The sequence below is a fragment of the Pseudonaja textilis genome, chromosome 5 (assembly GCF_049901715.1).
Source record: "Pseudonaja textilis isolate UNSWEBS1 chromosome 5, rPseTex1.2, whole genome shotgun sequence".
NCBI lineage: Eukaryota > Metazoa > Chordata > Lepidosauria > Squamata > Elapidae > Pseudonaja > Pseudonaja textilis.
The window spans coordinates 19,204,043-19,224,309 of NC_141994.1; the positions used below are offsets into that span (position 1 = coordinate 19,204,043).

At 43.5% G+C, this 20,267-nt stretch overlaps 2 protein-coding genes across 2 annotated transcripts; one reads left to right on the forward strand and one right to left on the reverse strand.

The window, feature by feature from the left end:
- The first annotated feature begins 3,211 nt into the window (after nt 1-3,211).
- CREBL2 (cAMP responsive element binding protein like 2) lies at nt 3,212-9,101 on the forward strand. The gene is made up of 4 exons (XM_026702183.2): nt 3,212-3,420; nt 4,675-4,872; nt 6,133-6,280; nt 7,143-9,101. The coding sequence occupies exons 1-4, from the start codon at nt 3,244-3,246 to the stop codon at nt 7,145-7,147; spliced, it is 528 nt and encodes a 175-aa protein (XP_026557968.2). The 5' UTR covers nt 3,212-3,243; the 3' UTR covers nt 7,148-9,101.
- A 3,632-nt stretch (nt 9,102-12,733) lies between these two features.
- Nucleotides 12,734-18,681, reverse strand: GPR19 (G protein-coupled receptor 19). Its single transcript, XM_026705530.2, has 2 exons — nt 18,399-18,681; nt 12,734-14,233 (listed from the first exon to the last, which is right to left on the reverse strand). Exons 1-2 carry the CDS (start codon nt 18,437-18,439, stop codon nt 12,964-12,966), a joined length of 1,311 nt encoding a protein of 436 aa, XP_026561315.2. The 5' UTR covers nt 18,440-18,681; the 3' UTR covers nt 12,734-12,963.
- Nucleotides 18,682-20,267: the final 1,586 nt, after the last annotated feature.

A 20,267-nucleotide genomic window follows, 5' to 3' on the forward strand; every position in this document is an offset into this window, starting at 1 on the left:
AGATAAGAGGAGAGCTATCTATTCTTCAAAGCAGCTGAGCGGGGAACAAGAAGAAATGGGTGGATGATCATTTAGAGATCCAACCTAGAAATTAGGAGACGTTTCCTGACTGTGAGAACAATTCATCAGTGGAATGGTTTGCCTCCAGAAGTTGTGGGTGCTTTTATCACTGGAGGTTTTTAAGAAAACATTGTGGACAGCCATTTGTCTGAAGTGGTATAGGATCTCCTGCCTGAGGAAGGGGTTGGGCTAGAAGACCCTCCTCAAGATCTGTTCCAACTCTTTTATTCTATGTTATTCTGTGTTATTCCTGGATCGTGAAGAGATGTGAACTGTCTCCTACAGTATCTGTGCAAACATATCCCAACACTCCCCATTTTAAAAGAATGGACAAATAATAATAATAATAATAATAATAATAATAATAATAATAACAACAACAACAACAACAACAACCAAAAGTGTTGAATGATTGGCAGGTTGGTCTCCATCAGCGACGTTCTCCAAAAAGTAAGCCAGGTTGGAACAGGTTCATAATGGCATAGGAGATCCCAAGGCCAAAGGCTAAATCCCTTTTAAGTTTCATAGATGTGGCCAGAGTCAAGCTCAGGTCAGGGTTGATTATTCTTTCATTATACGCACAAAACTTCGTGTATACATACCTAGCCTTTAAGAAATAAGTTTAAGACTATAAGACTGTGTTGGACTGTTTGTAGATCTCAAGGGAAACTAAAAATGAAAAGCATAAGTTACAAAGCACTTTTTAAAAAAATCTCTTTTTCTGACTTTCAGAGAAGAGCACACACACACACACACAGAGAGAGAGAGAGAGAGAGAGAGAGAGAGAGATATCCCAAGTCCTGGGTCTGAAAGGACCATTCATAAGTCACAATGTGTTTTTCTGGTTGTTGTAGGTATGCATATCCAGGCATACTTCTCTGCGTAGGCCAAAGCAGAGGGCATTTTCTCTAGAACACAAGAAAGCCAGACAATCCAACAGCTTTGAGTTACAGCCTGCCTGTCTGCAGAATGAACAATGCCCTAGCAGAAACCCAGCACATAAAGAAGAAGACTGTCATCTTCTCGTGTCTGATTTAAGCTCAAGCATTTAATGAATTTCTCATGACCCACCCACTTTTTTTTCTTTCTCCGCACCTCTGTGATTGCCATTAATTGTTGGGCAATCATTCATAGTTTGCGGTCTGTGGCGCTTACAGGACCACGAAAGCCACAGATAGTTCAGTGCTCAGTTTTACTTTTCAATTCTGCCATAAGCATTGAGTGTTATCAATTGTATAGCCCCTTCATGCTTCCTTAAAGGCAGCGTTCAGCTCCTAGGTTCTTTACTCCCCTGAAATTATCTTTGCAAAGGATCCAGGTTTCTCCTGGGTGAAAATTATTTAATGTATCAACATATCAGACAGTAAAGTCACAAACGCCCCAGACAAGCTGTGGCTGTGCGTCCTTGCATTAAAGCAGTGATGTTCTGGCTGCAGTTTTTAAAGTGGTTTAGGATCATTGCCATCCATTGGCTGCTTTTTCTCACTCTCTCCCCTCTTCTCTCTCTCAAATAAAGTTTAAAACACAACAATATGACCCCAGGAAGATACAAAAAAGCGGACTGAAAACATTGGCTGTACCAACATGTTACCAAACATGGTTTCTCTGCACCACTCAGAGGATCTTAAGCTTTTATTATATTTATACTTAAAATAAATAATGAATAATTATTATTAATTAATAATGTCCACACTAGTTGACAAAAATTGCTTGCCTTTTTGGTTAAGGCGTAAAGTCATGTTAAGATGAGAGAAACTACAATGGTTACTGTTGATGAAAAATCACTGTTGTAAAATTGACTGGACTGCCTGTTTTCATTTTAAACCACCTATTTTAATAACCACTGCAGCATTTAAACAATGGCAGAAAGATATACCTAGGTGTTTGCATGGCGAGGGAAAAAGCCAAGGGTTAAATGTAAAGTCCTCCAAGATGCAACGGAATGAGGAAGATTGGGACTTTGGCCATACCTGACACCAATGCAGAATCTTCAGGAAAAGCCCTGGTTAACACTCTTAAATTAATATGATTGTGGAGGTTTATGGAGATTCTTAGTCATCCAGGTCATGGTTGTCCCAAAGGTGCTTTTTTAGGAGGCAACTGGACTTCCTTGGGGTTTTGGTTTTTTTTGGAAGATGTTTCACTTCTCATCCAAGAAGCTTCTTCAGCTCTGACTGGATGGTGAGGAATGGAAGGATTTATATTCCTTGCAGATATCTGGTCATTTGCATCCTTGAAACACTTGGAGGTTTATCTGTGTCCTCAGGGTCACCTACAGGAACAATTTGTGCTACTCAGGTGACCCTGAGGACACAGATAAACCTCCAAGTGGCCTCAAGGACTCTCTAAAAAGAATGCTGTCTGCAAGAAGTATAAATCCTTCCATTCCCCACCATCCAGTCAGAGCCGAAGAAGCTTCTTGGATGAGAAGTGAAACGTCTTCCAAGAAAAAAACAATAAATTCCACTTGCCTCTGGGAAAAACCCCTCTGGGTTGACTCTGGAGGGTTTGAATTGGCTCCAGAGTCAGCATTTCTGTGATCCAAGCCCTGTTCCTTCTAAATCTCTCCTGCAACACCCATAAAAAGAGGCAAAACTTTGTTTGCAGAATTGCAGCCCCAATCTGGATTTATTTTTGGACACTCCTCAACCTTCTTTACCTATCAACATCAGGCTGGGGTGAAGATTCCGACTCCATGCTACAATAGGTTGACTCTCTTTGAGTTGCAAGCATCCCGACGTCCACTAGAGCGCAGCCCGTGGAACAGCTACGGGAATCTTTTGGCTGCCCTCTAGTGGCCGTCTGTTGGTTGCAGCTCTATAGTGATGTGGGGAGAGACTAGTTTCCACCCCTCTTCCTAGAAGAAATGCATATATCTAATAAACAACTGCTGGGGTCTTTCCACTTTTAGAGCAGCGAGGCGGGATCCGCTTATTCTAGAGCAGATTGCTCTACCGCGAGCGAATGCTTTTCTTGCACCATTCTAAGCAACCTAGATCTATGGTCTTACATTCGTGAGTCTGTGGTCCGTCGCTCTCCTTTTCGTCAGGGAAGCTCGGCGGGGCCTCCAACTTCTACGTCATTCAACGGCTGCTTGCTACTGCTTCTGGGAGTTGTAGTCCGTTTGCGGAAGTGACTTTCTCTTTCTGGCTGAGGGAGGGCAGCGGAACTACACTTCCCGAGATGCTCCGGAGACGCCTGCCGCGCGGGCGGCCGTGTCTTGGAGACGGGAAGCCCCCGGCGGCCTGCCATGGAGGGAGTGCGCGGTTCTCCTCGGAGCCCGGATCCAGATTAGCGGTCGGCGGTGACGACGACGACGGCGGCGGAGACCCTCCCCGAGGCCTGATGGACGAAAGCAAAGTGAATAGCTCGGAAGGGGCTCCCGTCGGGGGGGGAGGGTCGGATTTTGGGCGCCTTCTTCCCGGGTGCTTTGGACCTGGGATTTCTTCGTGGTCTCCCATCCAAATCTTCCCCAAGCGCGCCCTACTTCAGTTTTGACCGGCCCTGGGCCTTCATACAGGAATTTATGGTGTAATTTCCCCGAAATAAATAAAGGAAAGGAAAGGGCCACCTTGCTGCGGCCTCTTGGTCAGAAATCCCTGGGATTTCTTGGTGGTCTCCCATCCAAATCGTCCCCATGTGCACCTGGCCTCAGTTTTGACCTGTCCCGGGCCTTCATACAAGGATTCAGGATGTAATTTTTCCAAAATAAATAAAAGGAAAGGACTAGCTCGCTGCCTCCTTCTTGGTCAGAAATCCCTGGGATTTCTTGGTGGTGCCTTGTCCAAGGATGAAACGGGGTGGCTCTGCTTCGTGAACTGCTAATGGGTTCCTCCCCAATCATCCCTGGGGATTTTCCCCCCAGGAAAGGAGTGATTTTGTGTGCTAATAAGATGCATTTTGGCCCTTTTCCTGTGAATTCCCCCCTGGGAAAAAAAGTTAATTCCCTACTTTTAAAATGCATAAATATTTCCTCCAGGCGAGTCAGGAAATAATTGTGCAGCTTCCTAAAGACCCTTTTGGCCAGTGGTGGGATTCAATTTTTTTTATTATCAGTTCTGTAGGCTTTGAGATGGGTGGATTTAACTCCCAGAATTCCCAACTGTGCCTGCTTTTAAGGGATATGGACTTCAATTTCCAAAATTTTCCAGGTAGCTAGAAAATTCTGGGAATTGACTGGTTGGATTTTTTTGATTTAAATTGGATTAAAAAATTTTTTTTATCAACTTTATTTAAATAAAATGCTTTTGGAGTCAAAATCTATCTAAAGATAGTTTTCTATTTAAGATACATTATAATTTAGTTTATTCAGCATGAAACGGAGCTTAGTTATGTAGAACGAGGCTGTGTATTCTGCAATATTAGGACTGTTGGTGAGTCAATAACAGGACAGAGATGACTGCTGCTCTTTAAAAACTTTTGATTTAAATCGAGTTGATTTAAATCAAGCCTTTTTACTAGTGATTTAAATCGTGATTTAAATCAAATCCACCCTGCTCAAATCTGTTACAGTTGGTTTCTAATGCTTTTTTTTTGTTCCATTGTGGTCATTCCAGAGAAACCTGTCTGCGTGCATCTTTCACAACAGATTTTGTTACCTTTTTTTTCCCCCAGGTAGCTAGTGGCAAAGTGAAGAAACCAGGTAAACGGGGCCGTAAACCAGCTAAAATAGATTTGAAAGCCAAACTCGAGAGGAGCCGGCAGAGTGCAAGGGAATGCAGAGCAAGGAAGAAACTGAGGTACCAATATCTGGAAGAGCTGGTTTCAAGCAGGGAAAGAGCTATCTGTGCTCTTAGAGAAGAACTGGAAATGGTAATTACCTTTCCCCTTTTTCTTTCCCCCTCTTTTCTGTTTTCCCTTTCCCTAACGTTTTCTTTTTTAAAAAAAATTCCTGAGTTTTGTGGCTGAGGTGCAGTTGGTTGCCAAGGAGTTTCATTCCTAGTTGACATTGGGGTAGTTGAAATTTCCCATTATTCCTGCAGTGTCGTCCTGCAGAGCTTGGCTCCCTGGTTACCCACAATTGATTGAGCCACGGTGGCGCAGTGGTTAGAATGCAGTACTGCAGGCTGATTCTGCCGCCTGCCGCCTGCCTTCAATTTGACAGTATGAATCTCACCGGCTCAAGGTTGACTCAGCCTTCCTTCCGAGGTGGGTAAAATGAGGACCCCAATTGTTGGGGGCAAGTTGCTGACTCTAAACCACTTCAAGAGGGCGATAAAGCGATATATAAGTCTTAAGTGCTATTGTTGTCTCCCTAAATAAAGATCTCACCAGGTGTCACACTAGCAAATTTTCACTGCATGTAATCATAGACAACAATCCACATCTTTCCCCCAAAATAAGACCCTGTCTTTTTTTTTTTTTCTTTGCCACCAAAAAAGTCACGAGGCAACTGGGCTTTCTGGTTTTTAGACGTTTTGCTTCTCATCCAAGAAGCTTCTTCAGCTCTGACTGGATGTTAGGGAAGGAAAGGATTTATATCCCTTGCAGACAGCTGGTCATTTGCATCCTTTTAGAAGGTCGTTGAGACCTCCTGGCGGTGTATGGTATATCAGTGTTGTCAAGGTCACCTGAGTTTGCACCACTCGGGTGCAAATGACCAGCTGTCTGCAAGGAGTATAAATCCTTCCCTTCACCACCGTCCTGTCAGGGCTGAAGAAGCTTCTTGGATGAGAAGCGAAATGTCTTCAAAAGAAAAAACCCATAAAGTCCAGTTGCATCTTGGAGGGAAAAAAAGCACCTTTGGGACAACTGCAATGATTCACTTGACAACTGTGGCAAGAAAGATTGTAAAAGGAGGCAAAACTCACTTAACAAATGCCTCACTTTTGACATTTTAGGCTCAATTGTGGTTGTAAGTCAAGGACTACCTGTATTGAATCCTTGCTGGAGTCTTGCTCTTACAGGCTCATGAAGTTGTGCAAAATGTCGAAACCCGGATTTATTTAGCCAGCTTTATAATTCATTCCAAAGCTTATAACACAGGATCAATAAACGTTGGGAACCTCCAGGTTCTAAAACCTTGGAACACGGTTTAACATTCCTTTCTTGCGTTGCATCCTTCTCTTTCAGTACAAGCAGTGGTGCATGGCAGTGGACCAAGGAAAAATCCCCTCCGAAATCAAAGCTCTCCTGAGCGGGGAAGAGCAAAGCAAGCCACAGCAGAGCGTCGGCAAGATGGCCAGAGCCCTAAAGAGCGACGCCAACAGCCACAGTTCCTGTAAGTTCCAGTTTTACGCAATTCTTAACTTCCTTTACGGCCGTGGGCAGAGGCAGGCAGGGCGTCAAAAAAAGAGCGCAGGAGCCTTGCAAGGTCTCCGCGCAGCCTGTTTTTGGCCGGTAGAGGCACAGCGGTCTGGTCCTTTGATATGTTCAGGCCAGTCCCGCGGGCAAGATTTAAGCACCCTGTGGGCCAGATAAGTCCCATCGGCTGTGATGATGCGGGGTGTGGCACAAAAAGTCACCAAAGTAGATAAATTCCCTTTAGTGTCTCCAACTTGGCTCACAATGTCCAATTATCCTCGGCGGGAGATCAAACTCTTCCAAAAACAGTCTACAAAGGGAGGAAATGCAGTCCGAAACCAAAATACAGATAAAGTAGAAATAAAAAAACCAACACAAACCATGCTGAAGTAATTAACACGACAGACCAGGATAATAACTTGCAGACTTCCAAAACATAACAAGGCACACACAGTTGGGAGGACACTAAAACCCAGATAAGCCTCGACAAAGATAATGCACGCTTTGTTTCCAGCAACTTCGCCATGCGCAGTTTGCCCTTTTAAACAGTCTTCCCAGCTGCAGCCCATGAAGGGGATCAGGGCCCTTTCCTCCCCCGTAAACCATGTTGCTCCCTTCGTGCCTCCCTGCGTGCCCTAGGATGAAGACGGGGTGGGCCTGGGTCTTCCTCTGATGCCCAGCTGGCCTGTGCCCTTCCCCAGTTTCTTCCAGAGCCACACTCCCACTCCCTGTCAGCTGTTCCACCTCTCCCTCGGAATCAGATTCCAACTGGGGTATGACATGGACTTTGAATTTGACACCCCTGTTCTAATGAAAAACACGTTTCTTTTCTCTTCCAGGGTGAAGGTCAGTCCAAGCAGACTGAGGCCCATATTTAAAACAAAAAACCCCTGCAAAATGATTTTTTTAAAAAAGCAGTAATCTACTGACTTCGTGTGAAATTGCCCATCCTTGACCATATCAACAGTTCAACAACGTCAACCATTCAGCCGTACTGCAGTTGGAGTTTGAGCCTGGCAAGAAGGCAGAAGGAAATCTTTTTGATCCATTTGATTTAATAAAACAACATCCCTTTGTCTGCAGGAATTTCTGCTTGAAGCAGAGAAGGAAAGGCCCACGATTATGTCAGCCCCAAGTCAATTCCAAAATGTATTAGAAATTCTGGGGTTGATTTTGTGGGTAGAAGTGGCTGAGAAAAAGGGGGAAGGCCTTTTTTCCCCTAGGGATTGGGCCACCAAACTCTCTTTTGTTGTGTTAAAGCCTATAATTATGCTTTTGATTTTGTTTTCATTGTTTACTCTATTTAGTGTTTATTTAAGGAAAATACTATGCCGATAGAGAAGTAGAGTTTATTATTCATGGGATAGCCTGTTTTGCCTTGGACATAGATATATATATATATAGCGGAGTGTTTTTCAAACTGGGCCATTTTAAGACGCTTGGTCTTCAACTCCCAGAATCCCCTAACCAGCAGGGCCATTGATGAGAATTCTGGTAGTTGAAGTCCTTAAGCGGTCAAGTGTGAAAAATACTGGTGTAGCACCTGCTGATATAGCTTGCTGTAGATGGCCAATGTGTCACCTCTTTCTTTTTCCTTCTGATGTTTCTGAACTAGTGAAGTTTAGGCTGTACTTGTGAATTGTGAAATCCTTGACTCCCATGTCATCTCAGTCATAAGTTGATGTACTTAAGCGAGGGTGCAGTTTGGGGTAAGGATAATTGGTTTGGATGGTTAGGAGGTGTGAGGATGCAGCCATGAGATTCTTTGGCTAAGCAACCCCTCTTTAGTTGCAGCTGCATGCACAGATCATCACGTTCGTGCTGTGGTTGTGTCTCAGGGGCCTGTTATGATGCTGCTGTCACTGTCTTAGCACACAACCAGCCCTTGGTGGATTGAGTTGACTAGTTGAATTAAATCTAATGCTAAACTCAAGACTTCATTAACTAGGTGAATTAGTCATTTGATCAGCAGGGAAATAACTCTTCAGCAGCAAAGTGTCGTGGTTAGTTTATATTTTCTAAACTTGCATGATTGCGTCTTTGCGTAGACTGCTTATTAATAGGAGTCGATGAGTCAAAATAATTGTAGTCTTTTTTTCTTCCCCTCAATGCAGTCATGGAGACGTTTGATACGGAAGATGCCCCACCTAGCTGGCTAGAGAAAGAGGGGAACAGAAGCAGGTTGCCCATTTCCTTCACCTTGCCTTCTCTCTCTTGGTTGCAGACCATACTGTCTGCTTTGGACATAAAAGGGCAAGGAGGGCCTGAGATTTTGTGGAGAAAGGCTAGCAAATGAAGGTAGCATCCAGGATGTTTTATATTTTCTGTTCCACAGGATCGGTGCATCTGTAGTGTTGAGTGTTGGAAAGGGAATAATATTGGAAACTTACAACCTCACGCTATGTGTATTTTTGCTGCAGGGAACAAAATAGTTAAATTATCGTGAGACCAAAGTCTGCCCTTTTGTATTAAAATGGATGTAACAAAGCCTATGCTGTCATTTATTAAAAGGTTTATTGACAGAGGGCAGGGTTGAAAGAAGGAATTGATCATCATGTCAGAAACACCCAAACCCAGCAGTGCAGGAAAAAAAAAATGAATGTACTTTGTTTATATATGTATTAAAACAAAACTGTTTTAATGAAAGCTTCCTTTTCTGTATGGAAAGTTGTGATTTTTCAGCCAACTTAATTGGCATGTGGGTAAAATGTGCAATCTTCTTCACACTATGACGCCAAACTGCTATCCAGCTGCTAAAAGGAATAAACAATAAATTGCAGTATTTGTAAAACCTCAAAGAAGCAGTGAATTCTTCTTGCAAATCTGTTTCGGAATCTGAAGTTCTGATATGCTGGCCTTAACTTTTCAAAGCCAGGGTTTAATCCCCCATCTCAATATTTCTTAGCCTTAGTGGTTTTAACTTTCAACTCCCCGAAAGTCCACATGCCTTAAAATTGCTGAGGTTGAAAAACCACGCTCCTAGCATTTCCAGAAGGTCTGGGAGAGATTTCCGTCTCTTGCTGCTCTTCGGGGCCTCTGGGGTAGGCATGTGGGGCTGACAGTTGCACAGGAGGAGAAGGCTGTGGAGGTTCTCTGTCATCCAGGTCATGGTTGTCCCAAAGGTGCCTTTTTTTTTTTTCCAAGAGGCAACGGGACTTTCTGGGTTTTTTTTTCTTTGAAGACGTTTCGCTTCTCATCCAAGAATGAGCTGAAGCAGCTCATTCTTGGATGAGAAGCGAAACGTCTTCAAAAAAAACCCCCTAGAAACGCCAGTTGCCTCTTGAAAAAAAAAGCACCTTTGGGACACGAGAAGAAGATAGAGGACTGACTCGTTTTTAAACTAAGCTGGCCTGCAGCACCAAGAACATAAGGTAAAGATAAAGGTTCTCCTCGTACATACGTGCTAGTCATTTCCAGCTCTAGGGGGCGGTGCTCACCTCCGTTACAAAGCCGAAGAGCCAGCGCTGTCCAAAGACGTCTCCGTGGTCATGTGGCTGGCATGACTAAAGGCCGAAGGCGCACAGAACGCTGTTACCTTCCCACCAAAGTGGCCCCTATTTTCCTACTTGCATTTCTTACGTGCTTTCGAACTGCTAGGTTGGCCAAAGCTGAGACAAATAATGGGAGCTCACTCCGTTATGTGGCGCTAGGGATTCGAACCGCTGACCTGCTGACTTTTCTAATCGACAACCTCAGCGTCTTAGCCACTGAGCCACCGTGTCCCTTACCAAGAACATACAGCAGCCTAGAACTTAACCATTATTTGTGTTACACTGAAGGTCTGATTCACACTGCAGTCTCATGGTAATGGGAGTTTTGATGGCAACCTGGATGGCTTTTCCTTTAACCGGAGACTGACTCCTGGAGACTTTAGAAGCTGGATCTGGGGCTTGTGTAAAGGGGGAAAAATGCTTCTTAATTGCTTTGACTCCCCTTTAAAAATCTTGGGAATGTGGCAAAAATCTTCTGGCCAATCATGTTTCATCGAGTTATGTTACATTTGCAATAATACTGCTGTTTACTGATTTCAAATGCTATTCGGTGGTGGTTCAGATTTGGGTTGCCGAGTAGAATAAGGAGGTCTGAAAATAAATCCAAACTAAATTTGAGGTTTTTTAAAAAACTATCTGACCCTGAACTTAATCTTCCGATTGGACTACACCCCAAATTGGTACATATTGCTGAAGGTATTTGATATTGTCTTCCGTGGATATCTATAGATTGGATGTGTGATATTACTCATATCGTGATGTTGCTGCACAAAATGACACAAGTAATTTGGTGCACGTTGCACAATTCATTTCCTCAATGACATACTGACGTGTGTGGTGTTTGTGTCACAAATCTTCCTGACTCCAAATCGTTTAGTCAACCAGCCACAGGAGTTCCCCAAAAGTGCTCACCGAAGTGTTTAAATGCACAAGATACAGTGATAAAAAATTTGCACACATGGGACTGTGAAGTTCCAGGACCTGGTTTCCACTTCCGATTCTACTTCCTCTATAATTTACACAACGATAATGCGTACCTTGATTATTTGACTAATGAATGAAAAATGTAAAAGAATACATTGATTGCTGTTGCTTCTTGTTAATTGATTAATATGGGCCAGATTGGGTTCTGGCTCAGGATGAGAACAAGACTTTTCACCTGCGAGCACACCTGTACATATAAAAGTTTGCAAGTCTGAGGAGCCACTGGATGGTCCTTGTTTCTATTAGGACAACAATTGTTAATCCATCTATCATCAACAAATATAGTTACAGGGAAAACCAGAATCCATCAACGGGCATTTTCTGCCGCTACTGTTTAATTCCGTATGTGTCATGGCCCCATAGATCCCAGTTTAGAGAAGGGAAGAGGAGTTGGATCCAGGACCATCCAAAGGAATGGCACATCTTTCAGGGAATGTTTGGAGAGGCCAGGGACCGAGGACAATGCTATCCCAGGCCCTTCAGGCATTGGCGGAAGTGATCGACCAGATGGAGACCGGCCTGCCCTCACAGACACACGGGGGAATCAGTGGCTGACAGGAAGTGGTGCTGATAGGCAGCAGATCCCCTCTGATGAGGAACAGCTGCCTCCTCCACTCGATCCCAGGGCATGGAGCGGAGGCAAGCTCAAAGGAGGTCTGCGAGGCTGCTCGGAAGGAGGTCGCCCCAGTCCTCCATACAAGCAACCCTGGCTTGGGTCGACTTATGCAGAGGCCGGGGGTGGGGAGGGGTGTCTTTGTGGGGAAGGGTTGTTGTTCTGGTTTGGCATGCACTTCCCTAGCCTTGGAAAAACTCTTGAGCTCTGAGTCGTATTTCTGCCTGAGGACTTCAACCCTTGCTTGTGGACCTTGAATCTTGTGTATGGCTTTTACCCGTTGTGGACTTGCCCCTTGTTTTTGGACTCCCTCTCTGCCTTTGAGATGTGGCTGTGGTGATTATTGGCTTTTGTTTGTGGGACTGTGGGCGGCTGCCTTTAGGGCTGGAGTTTCCCCGGCTGTTGTACGGCCCTTTGTTGTGGACTTGATCGAAGCCTGTCTCCCTAGGCAACCTGGGTCACCAACAGTACATGATAAAATGATTCTTTTCTCCGTTTAATGTCTACAGATCCAGGGGATGAGAACAAAACCAGCCAGACAAGTATTGGTATGTCTCTCGCAATACTTTATCGGGGGAAGATTTCTGAAAACAGGGACTGTTGGAACACACAAACCCAGTTTTCAGGTGTGAAAAAAAAGCATTGTGTTCCATCACAAAATTCCTATTGGGTCCATTCCTTCTTTTCTACATACTGGCCTCATCTACCCTAATTGGTCAGAAATAATTTCTAATGCAGAAAGCAAGAATGTATTGCCAGTGCCGACTGTAAGGGTTATTCTAAAGAAGACTGTCATGCCCCTGTCCGAGTCTGATTCGGAGGAGGAAGCCAAACAACTGACAGGAAGTGGAAGTGTGGCTCCATTGGCTGTAGAGAAAACTGGGGAAGGGCAAAGTCCGGCTGGGCAGAGCAGGGAAGAGGTAGAACAAGGGAGAGGGAATTCAGAGGAAGACCCAGGCCCATCCCCTCTTCATCCTAGGGCACGGAGGAAAGAACGGAGAAGAGAGCAACGTGGGTTGCATGGCTTACGTGGGAGGAAAGGGCCCTGATTCCCTTCATTAGCCACAGCTGGGAAGAAAGTTTGCTGGGAGAAAATGTGAGTTTATCTTATGTTGACTTTGCTTATCTGTGTTCCTGGTGTCTTCCCAATCGTGTTGAGTGATTGTCGTGCCTTCACATCTGGAATTCTTGCTCCTGCCCTGCCGAACTAATTAACTCAGTTTGGCTTGATTGGATTTAAAGTTACAGTTTTTGTTGATCACATTTTGGACTTGATTCTCTGCAGTCAAAAGCTGTTCCTGGGAGAGTTTTTCTCCAGCCAGAAAGTAACCAGGACATTGGGGGACAAAGTTGGAGCTAATAAAAGGACTCCTACTGATTATCTGACTGTATTGCCTTTGTGCCCCGCCCTGGGTCATCACAAAGTCTGTAGCTTTAAAACAACGCGCCATAGGATAAAATAAACGGACTCAGTAAAACAAAGCATTTATTTTCCCTGCTTAATTGTATGGAAATCCTTCATGTAAGATGGCATCTGCTCAAAGGAAGAGTCTTTGAAAGGACTGGCATTAATTATACAAATGTGTTTGGTGGGTTTGAATTAATAGGCCAGGCAAGTTTTTTCTCTTTTGCTTCTCTGTTGAAAGAATCATATATGTTGTCTTTGGAAATGGTTTTTGGTGCAATGGGGAATTCTGAGATCCCCACGTAATTTTTCTTGGCCATCTTGGAGCTGGTGGTGACGGTGTAGGCATTACTCCTATAACATTTCATGGAGGACATACAGAAAGTCTCCCTTATCCCCCTCCTGAAGTTGGCATTGTAGGCCGAATACAATGTCGGTTTCAAGGCCGAGGAACTAAACGATATCCAAGTAGCCATCAGAAAGACCAAGGCGCTTTTCCTATGATCGGTCTCGAGTGGGCGCCACAGTTGAACCACGTAAAATGGGAGCCACGAGAGGAGAAAGAGAGAGTTTAACATCAGGAACATTTTGATGGTTTTCACCTTTGTCCTAGGGACCACATTCATTGTTCTCCGGACTGCTCTGCCCTCGCTCCCGATTTTCCAAATGTGCTTGACGACTTTCTGGTAAAAGAAAACAATGAGAACCGATGGGATCAGGAAAGCTACTAATACATGGATGATGCTATAAACGGCACCGTCCCAAGAATAGGGAGGGAAAAAACGGCAGTGGTGGTCTCCATTCAATCCCCCCAAAATGAAAACCGGAGACATTAAGGCTGCGTTGAAGATCCAAGACGCCGCAATCATTTTTTTGGCTTTTTCCCTCGTCACCTTGAAACTTAGCGGGTAGACGATCGTGTAGAACCGGTCAACGCAGATGGAAAGCAAGACGTAAATTTGAACCCCGGGGGTGAGATACTGAAAATACCTGATTGTCTTGCACATCATGCTGCCCAATGTCCATCCGTCAGAGACTAACTGGAGCAGGACAAACGGTGTGCACCCCACGCTCATCAGCAAGTCTGCGCAGGCCATGGAGACCACGAAATAATTGGTGGTCGATTGAGTCCTCCTACTCCTGTAGATGATGAGGCAAACCAGGGAGTTTCCGAAGACAGAGAGTAACCATAACACCCCCCAAAGCAAGCTGGCAACGATAATTTCCCCGGGCATCAACTCGTACTGTGAAACTGTACTGTTTTTCTCTAACCCGAGCTCCTTGGACATGGTGGTGGCCTCGTGGCTCCCCAAAGGGTTCGAGGTTGGTGCCTGAGGGTGGTTTTGTTGCAGGAGACCTGAGGTTGGGGTGAGAAGAGGCGTGGTGTGGCGATCCATGTCTCGGGAGTGCAGCATAGTCAGTCTTTCCCTTAGAGGACTGTATGGGGAGAAAGATCCATCAGTTGTTTTAGAAGTAAAGGAACGGTAACAATCATCACTTGGTCTTCGTATAACAGAATAAAGCCTACAAACTTGAAATTTGGCACCTATGTCCCTCTTGCCTTTTAGGTGCTCACTAAGAAAGGACTTTTATAAATGACCATCAAAGCATTAGTATTTCCTATATTATTATTATTATTATTATTATTATTATTATTATTAACACACTCTGATGCTAAGGAGTTCTACTCCCTCTCCCCACCTGAAAAGAAATCTCTTCCAAATGCAAAACACAAGCAGAGGAGAGGAGTTTCAGTTTTAGTTCCACAGCACCAAGCAGCTTCAGTACAGAACAGTTGAGCTAAGCCACGCCCAGGCTCCTTGCTGTCTCCTTGCTCACAGTAAATATTGTTTCAGTTTCCAAACAGCCCTCAACTCTCACACACTTGACAAGATGTTAGCCAGATGAATACTGATGGATGCTGGTAGGCAGAGGCAGAATTTCCCCCCCTTATTTTCCTCCCTCAAAACTAAGCCCGACCACATAGTTTTGTAGCGATGCACGGGTATTGAGCTAGTAATTGTATATAAACAGGGCAGGATTAGTACCTCACTTATGTTTCCAACATTTTCTGGTGGGAGTGTTTCAGGACAGATGAATGTATGCCGCGATTTCTTATATTTTAAAAATTAAATACTAATCCAAAGGATTTGATTCAACTAACTGTTTCCAAGAAAATAGCACAGTATAAACTGTAGATTCTTCATATTTATAAACTACAAGCATATGTCACACTCCAGGTTTTTTATTTCTTGCACTTCTATGTTTTCCAGTGAAATATTTACATAGGGGTCCAAGTGCCATTTTTTTTTGCTGGATTTCACAATAGATATTATCTCAATAACTTGAAGTATTATAACATATAACTGATTTAATCTCTTGGCAGATGAAATTCTATATAAGGGCCCCTACAATTTGGCTTCTTCCAGAGGAGTAAAGACAGCTTTTGCTACTCTCTGTTGTTTACTGCTAGCACTCATTGGGTTGCCAAGGTTAAAGAGCTCCCACTTGAGTTGACATGAAAATTTATTATTATTGTTAACGTTCATAGGGTGCCAAACTCTGAAGATGCTTAGCAATTTACAAGCTAAAACACACAAGAAGTAATATCAGGAAAAGTGCACCTACGGAAGATTCATTAATGGTTAAACTACAAAACTGACCTGCAACCAAACTGAGGTGCAGTCAAGATTCCAAATCCTCCAGAAATCCTCAGTCCATCGATTCTTGCCCTGCCTTCAGGTGCTCTGGAGAATAGCTTGACTCCCTCTTCTTTGTGGCAACCTCTGAGGTATTGGCACACGCTATCATGTCACCCTTAGCCCTCTTTTTTATTAAACTAGGCATGCTCATTTCCTGCAATTTTTCTTCAAACATTTCACAATGGAGCCTACCAAATGTTTGCGGAAAAGCTGTTCCAAAAGATCAACCCAGATACCAAAAGGCACTGCCGCCTCTGAGCCACTTTCCTCAAGTAGGGCATCAGTACAGTTTCACCTGGGTAGATTGAATTGGTTGGACTGAATCCAACAGGAAAACACATGTACAGCAATATGGGTTTCTAATTTCTATTGTAATCCGAATGGAATATGATTTACATACTGATTCCTCAAAATTGTGTTGTTAGGGTTAGCAACGTTTTGTTTCCTTTTAGTGTTGGACATAAATGTGCTCTCTTTTAGAAGAATATCCTTCTTATAAGCCTTATCATATTGATTATTGGATTTGATTGAATGTCTCTTTGGTTATTAGATTTGTCTTCAATGCATTGATTTAGGTGTATGAATCCTGATTCCTAGCACTTGGCTTTCGCTTTCATTAATCGGATATGACTTGTTAAAAGAAAATGCTAATCAGCTTCTTTAAAGCATTATTTTGGCATGAAGAATTGGTTTCTTTTGTTAATATTGGAAAGGGCTTCACAACTCCTTTGTGCGAGGAGGCATTCAAACTGAGTCCCAGCATGTGTCATATAATGAGAAGCTAAGAAGGCATGATTCAGTTCTAACACAAATGAACAAACAGCAGAATGGAACAAGACATTTTGTCCAAAGTATGTACTTTTCCATGCTTGCTATATTTCAATGCATTTAACATTCAGAACCAAAGCAGAGATATCTTTTGGAAAGAAAATAAGGAGAAGAGAGTTTAAAAAAAACCCTCTGTGTTTGACCATTTCTTTCTAGGGAGGCTTCAAAAAGATACCAAGTTACTGACGTTTCATTACCCAACTCGGTAACATCATCCAAGAGCATCAAGGACCCCATAGATACCAAGTTAATGCCTTTTCTTTTGTGAATTATCCTCTGCTCTGGATGCGAAGGGTTCTCTTCTGTGAACTACAGCCAAGGCAGCTGCAGCCTCATTCTGGATCAGACCAAAGTCCCATTCCTGCCCACAAGACTGACCAAGGACCAGCAAGAAAATGATGAGTGGGATATTGGCAAACTAGATCTTCTCCCTCATGCATTAACCACTGATGTTTTTCCCATTCATTAATCTGTTTCTGAGCATCTTTTAAAAATCAAGTAATTCACTATCTTACAGCTGCATACCCCATAAATACATATAGTATCGAATAATTTTTCACCGGGTATTTTCCAGGCATTGAATCCCTATAAAGGAATTTGCTTTGCGTTAATTGTATCCCGCCCACTCATATTGTGAATTAAATGTTATTAATGATGTGCTTGGTGCCAACCCTGAAACAAAGTCTCAGCAAATGTAGGTGCATCCTTGAAGTTGAATCAAATCACTCAAATCATATCAAATCAAGTCAGACCAATAAAGAAGTTATTTTATATGGTCCTTTTGAATAGTGAGATGGGGCAGTGTATTACACGAACAAAAAGACATAATAAATGAATAAATTTGATTCTATGGAATTTAAATGGAAAATGAATTAAATTGGACTGAAATATTCCTATGTCTAAAGTACTTAGGTATATAAACACTCAGAAGAAATGTACGCAGATATTGGTTTTGGAAAGAAGAAAATTGGATGAGTTTCTCAGGGCTGGGATGTCAGTCGTGTGAATAGACATGGCAAGAGTTGCCCTGCTTCAAAGCTTGAATAGCGCAGGGCAAAAAGATGGAAAGGCTAAGAAGGAAGCACCAGAATTAAACTAAAGTGAGTTTAAAAAGGGAATTGTACCCTCATATGGACAGAAGGCAATCAGCTACTACATAGTGGCTTCTTTTTTAGTCCCCTGATGCAACTTTTTATCTGACCAAGCGTTGTGCCATGTGTTGAAGCACAGTACAAAACATCGTGGCTGTTCCCTGATACCACTAGATGACCTCACTAGAGCTCGCTAGAATGTGGCTGGATTCCAGGTCAGTTTGCACCTGCTTCTGCCCTTCTAATTCTACTTTTAAGGGAACTGTCCCCGTGAAACCAACAAAGGGCGGTATATCTTTGAGTCCATTTTTTTGTTTGCATATTTTTAATTCATCAACAGTAGAAAATCTAATCTAGCTCTGATTTCTATCACCCATTGTCTTTTGAGATCTGTGGCATTATTCTTTCCACTTTCTCCTGATCCCAATTCAGTGGGCATACTGCTTAAAAGATACTCCTTTTTTTTGTTTCTGCTTTTACATTTAGGAATAATTGTCTATTGAACGTTCGATGTAAACCATTAGTCCTGCAGATCTCCATGCCATCATCTTCAGTGACATGCAGGTACAGAACTGAACAACAGCATGAATCCAGACTATCGGTTCATTAACATCAATATTGTCAATTTGTGGGGCTAGCATCGATCTTTTTACACAAATCTCCTTTCCAGCCTTGCTACAAAGGATGCCTAATATACTAGTTTTGACCCCGTGCTTGCAAACTGTGTATCCCCAAACCTACAAAACCTCACTTTCTATGCAATGCTAAAAGAACCAGCACCACTGGCTGTTCTAATGACAAGAATAACTGGTATTTAAAGGATGTGAGACAGCTGAACTGATTTCATTTTTTTAAAATTTAAGTGTCTACCATTGATCCAGCAAGGTCCAAAGAAAAAGAACATTAAAATTAAAATTGGGATGTTTCCCCCCCGATCCAATCCCTTGCTTCCCAGAAGGAAGGATGCAGAATGAATCTTACCTGCTTCCAGGCATAATCCCAAATTCAGCAAAGTTGCCCATTGAGAATTTCGGTTGCGAGGGCCAGCTTCATTTTGGAGACCAGTTTTGATATGCACCGTTGCTCCACCTCTGGATGTTGGGCCGCCAAGGGTTGAATGAAAGTCAAACACGTTGCACTTCCTTCTTTCCCTGGGAAATGAAATAAGAGAGGCGGCTTGGAACTCAGTGCTGACGCCCCTTTCAAACTCCTAAAGTGGATCGCATGGAATACGAGTCACGTGGCCTGCTCCCCAAGAGCTAAATTAAAACTCCCCCGTCTCTTTTCTTAAAAAAAAAAAGAGAGCGAGAGAGAGAGAGAGAGAGAGAGAGAGAGAGAGAGAGAGAATTTGCTATTCAAGAACAATCCCGTTGCACCAACCAAACAGGTCTCAAATTTATCTGCATACGTTCGTAACTCTGAGGGGGAACGTGCCTGTAATACGTGAGGGGGGGTGGGAAAATCAACATTTTCCCCCCGCCTTGTTGAAAGTCATTTATGCCGTAGGTAAATGAGGCGCTTCCAGCACCATGGACAGTGGCGGAGTCTCGGAAGGACGACCATAATTCCTAAGTGGCTCCAACTGTTGGTTCTCTTGGGAGGTTTCATTAGCCCCCTTTCCCCGGCAGACATGAGATTCACAGAACCATAGACTCATGGGGCTGAAAGGGACCTGGGAGGTCTTCTAGTCCAGCCCCCTGCCCAAGGCAGGAGACCTTGCTGCATCCCAGACCAATCTTTCAATCTTTTATTGGAAGTCTCCACAACCGAGCACCCACAACTCCCAGAGGCAAGCTGTTCCGTTGCTCAATTGTTTTTATTGCCAGGAAATTGCTCCTTAGTTCCAGGTTGGATCTCTTTTGGGGCGAGCGTCCGCCCACTGCTTCTTCTCCTGCCCTCGTGCACCAAGAACGGCGCCCCCCCCTTCCAACGCACTCCCCCCCCCTTTACCTTTGCCATCCTCTCAAGGGGAAATGCTCCCCGCTGGCCACGGTTCTGCATCTCATCTCCCACGCTGCCCCGCTCCATCCTTTTTCGCCTCAAATGCTTCCGATCCCAAGGAAGGAGAAATTCAGATGGCAATATCCATCTGCCATCTCATGCTGACGTCCTAGTTGCCATGGCACTGAGTGATTGTTGAAGAGGATGGTTTTCTTTTCCAACAATAATCATAAGGGTGGAAGAGGAAAGAAGGGAGAAAACCAGGAATGGCAAAGGAGATGGCATTTCCCTAGATTCAGTAAAGGCTTCCTGGTTAAACTCTTATTTTTCTGCTAATGCCTCGCCTCCTAAAATTTCAGCCTGTGCTCAGTTCAGCCTCTTTCCTGTGTGTTCTGAAAGGGATGACTTCATCTAAACTCATCTTTAAAGGATCAAAGCCTTTTTGGAACCTTTCCGTGGCCAAAATATCTGTGAAATTCTCAGTCATCCAGATCATAGTTGTATCAAAAATAGTTTTCATTTTTTGAAAAGGCAACTGGGCTGACTTTTTTGAGGAAGACGAACACGTTTCGCTTCCTATCCTGGAAGCTGAAAGTGAAATGTCTTTTCTCAAAAAAAACCCTATCCACTTGCCTTTTTAAAAATAAAAATCACTTTTGATATGACCCTTCTATGGCTTCCCACAGTTACCAAGCACACACATCTGGCTGACACTGCAGGTATATTCTCTTTGCCTGGTCTTGAGAAATCTTCCTTTTGCTTTAGTCATGTATGACAGGTAAAAGTTGGACATACCCAGCAATCAAGTTGATAGATAAGACTTGAGGGAATGGAAAAGGGGAAAAAAACATCAGAATTCGAGATGTTGTTACCTGGAATTATGTGTTAAATGTAATGATGGTTAGAGAC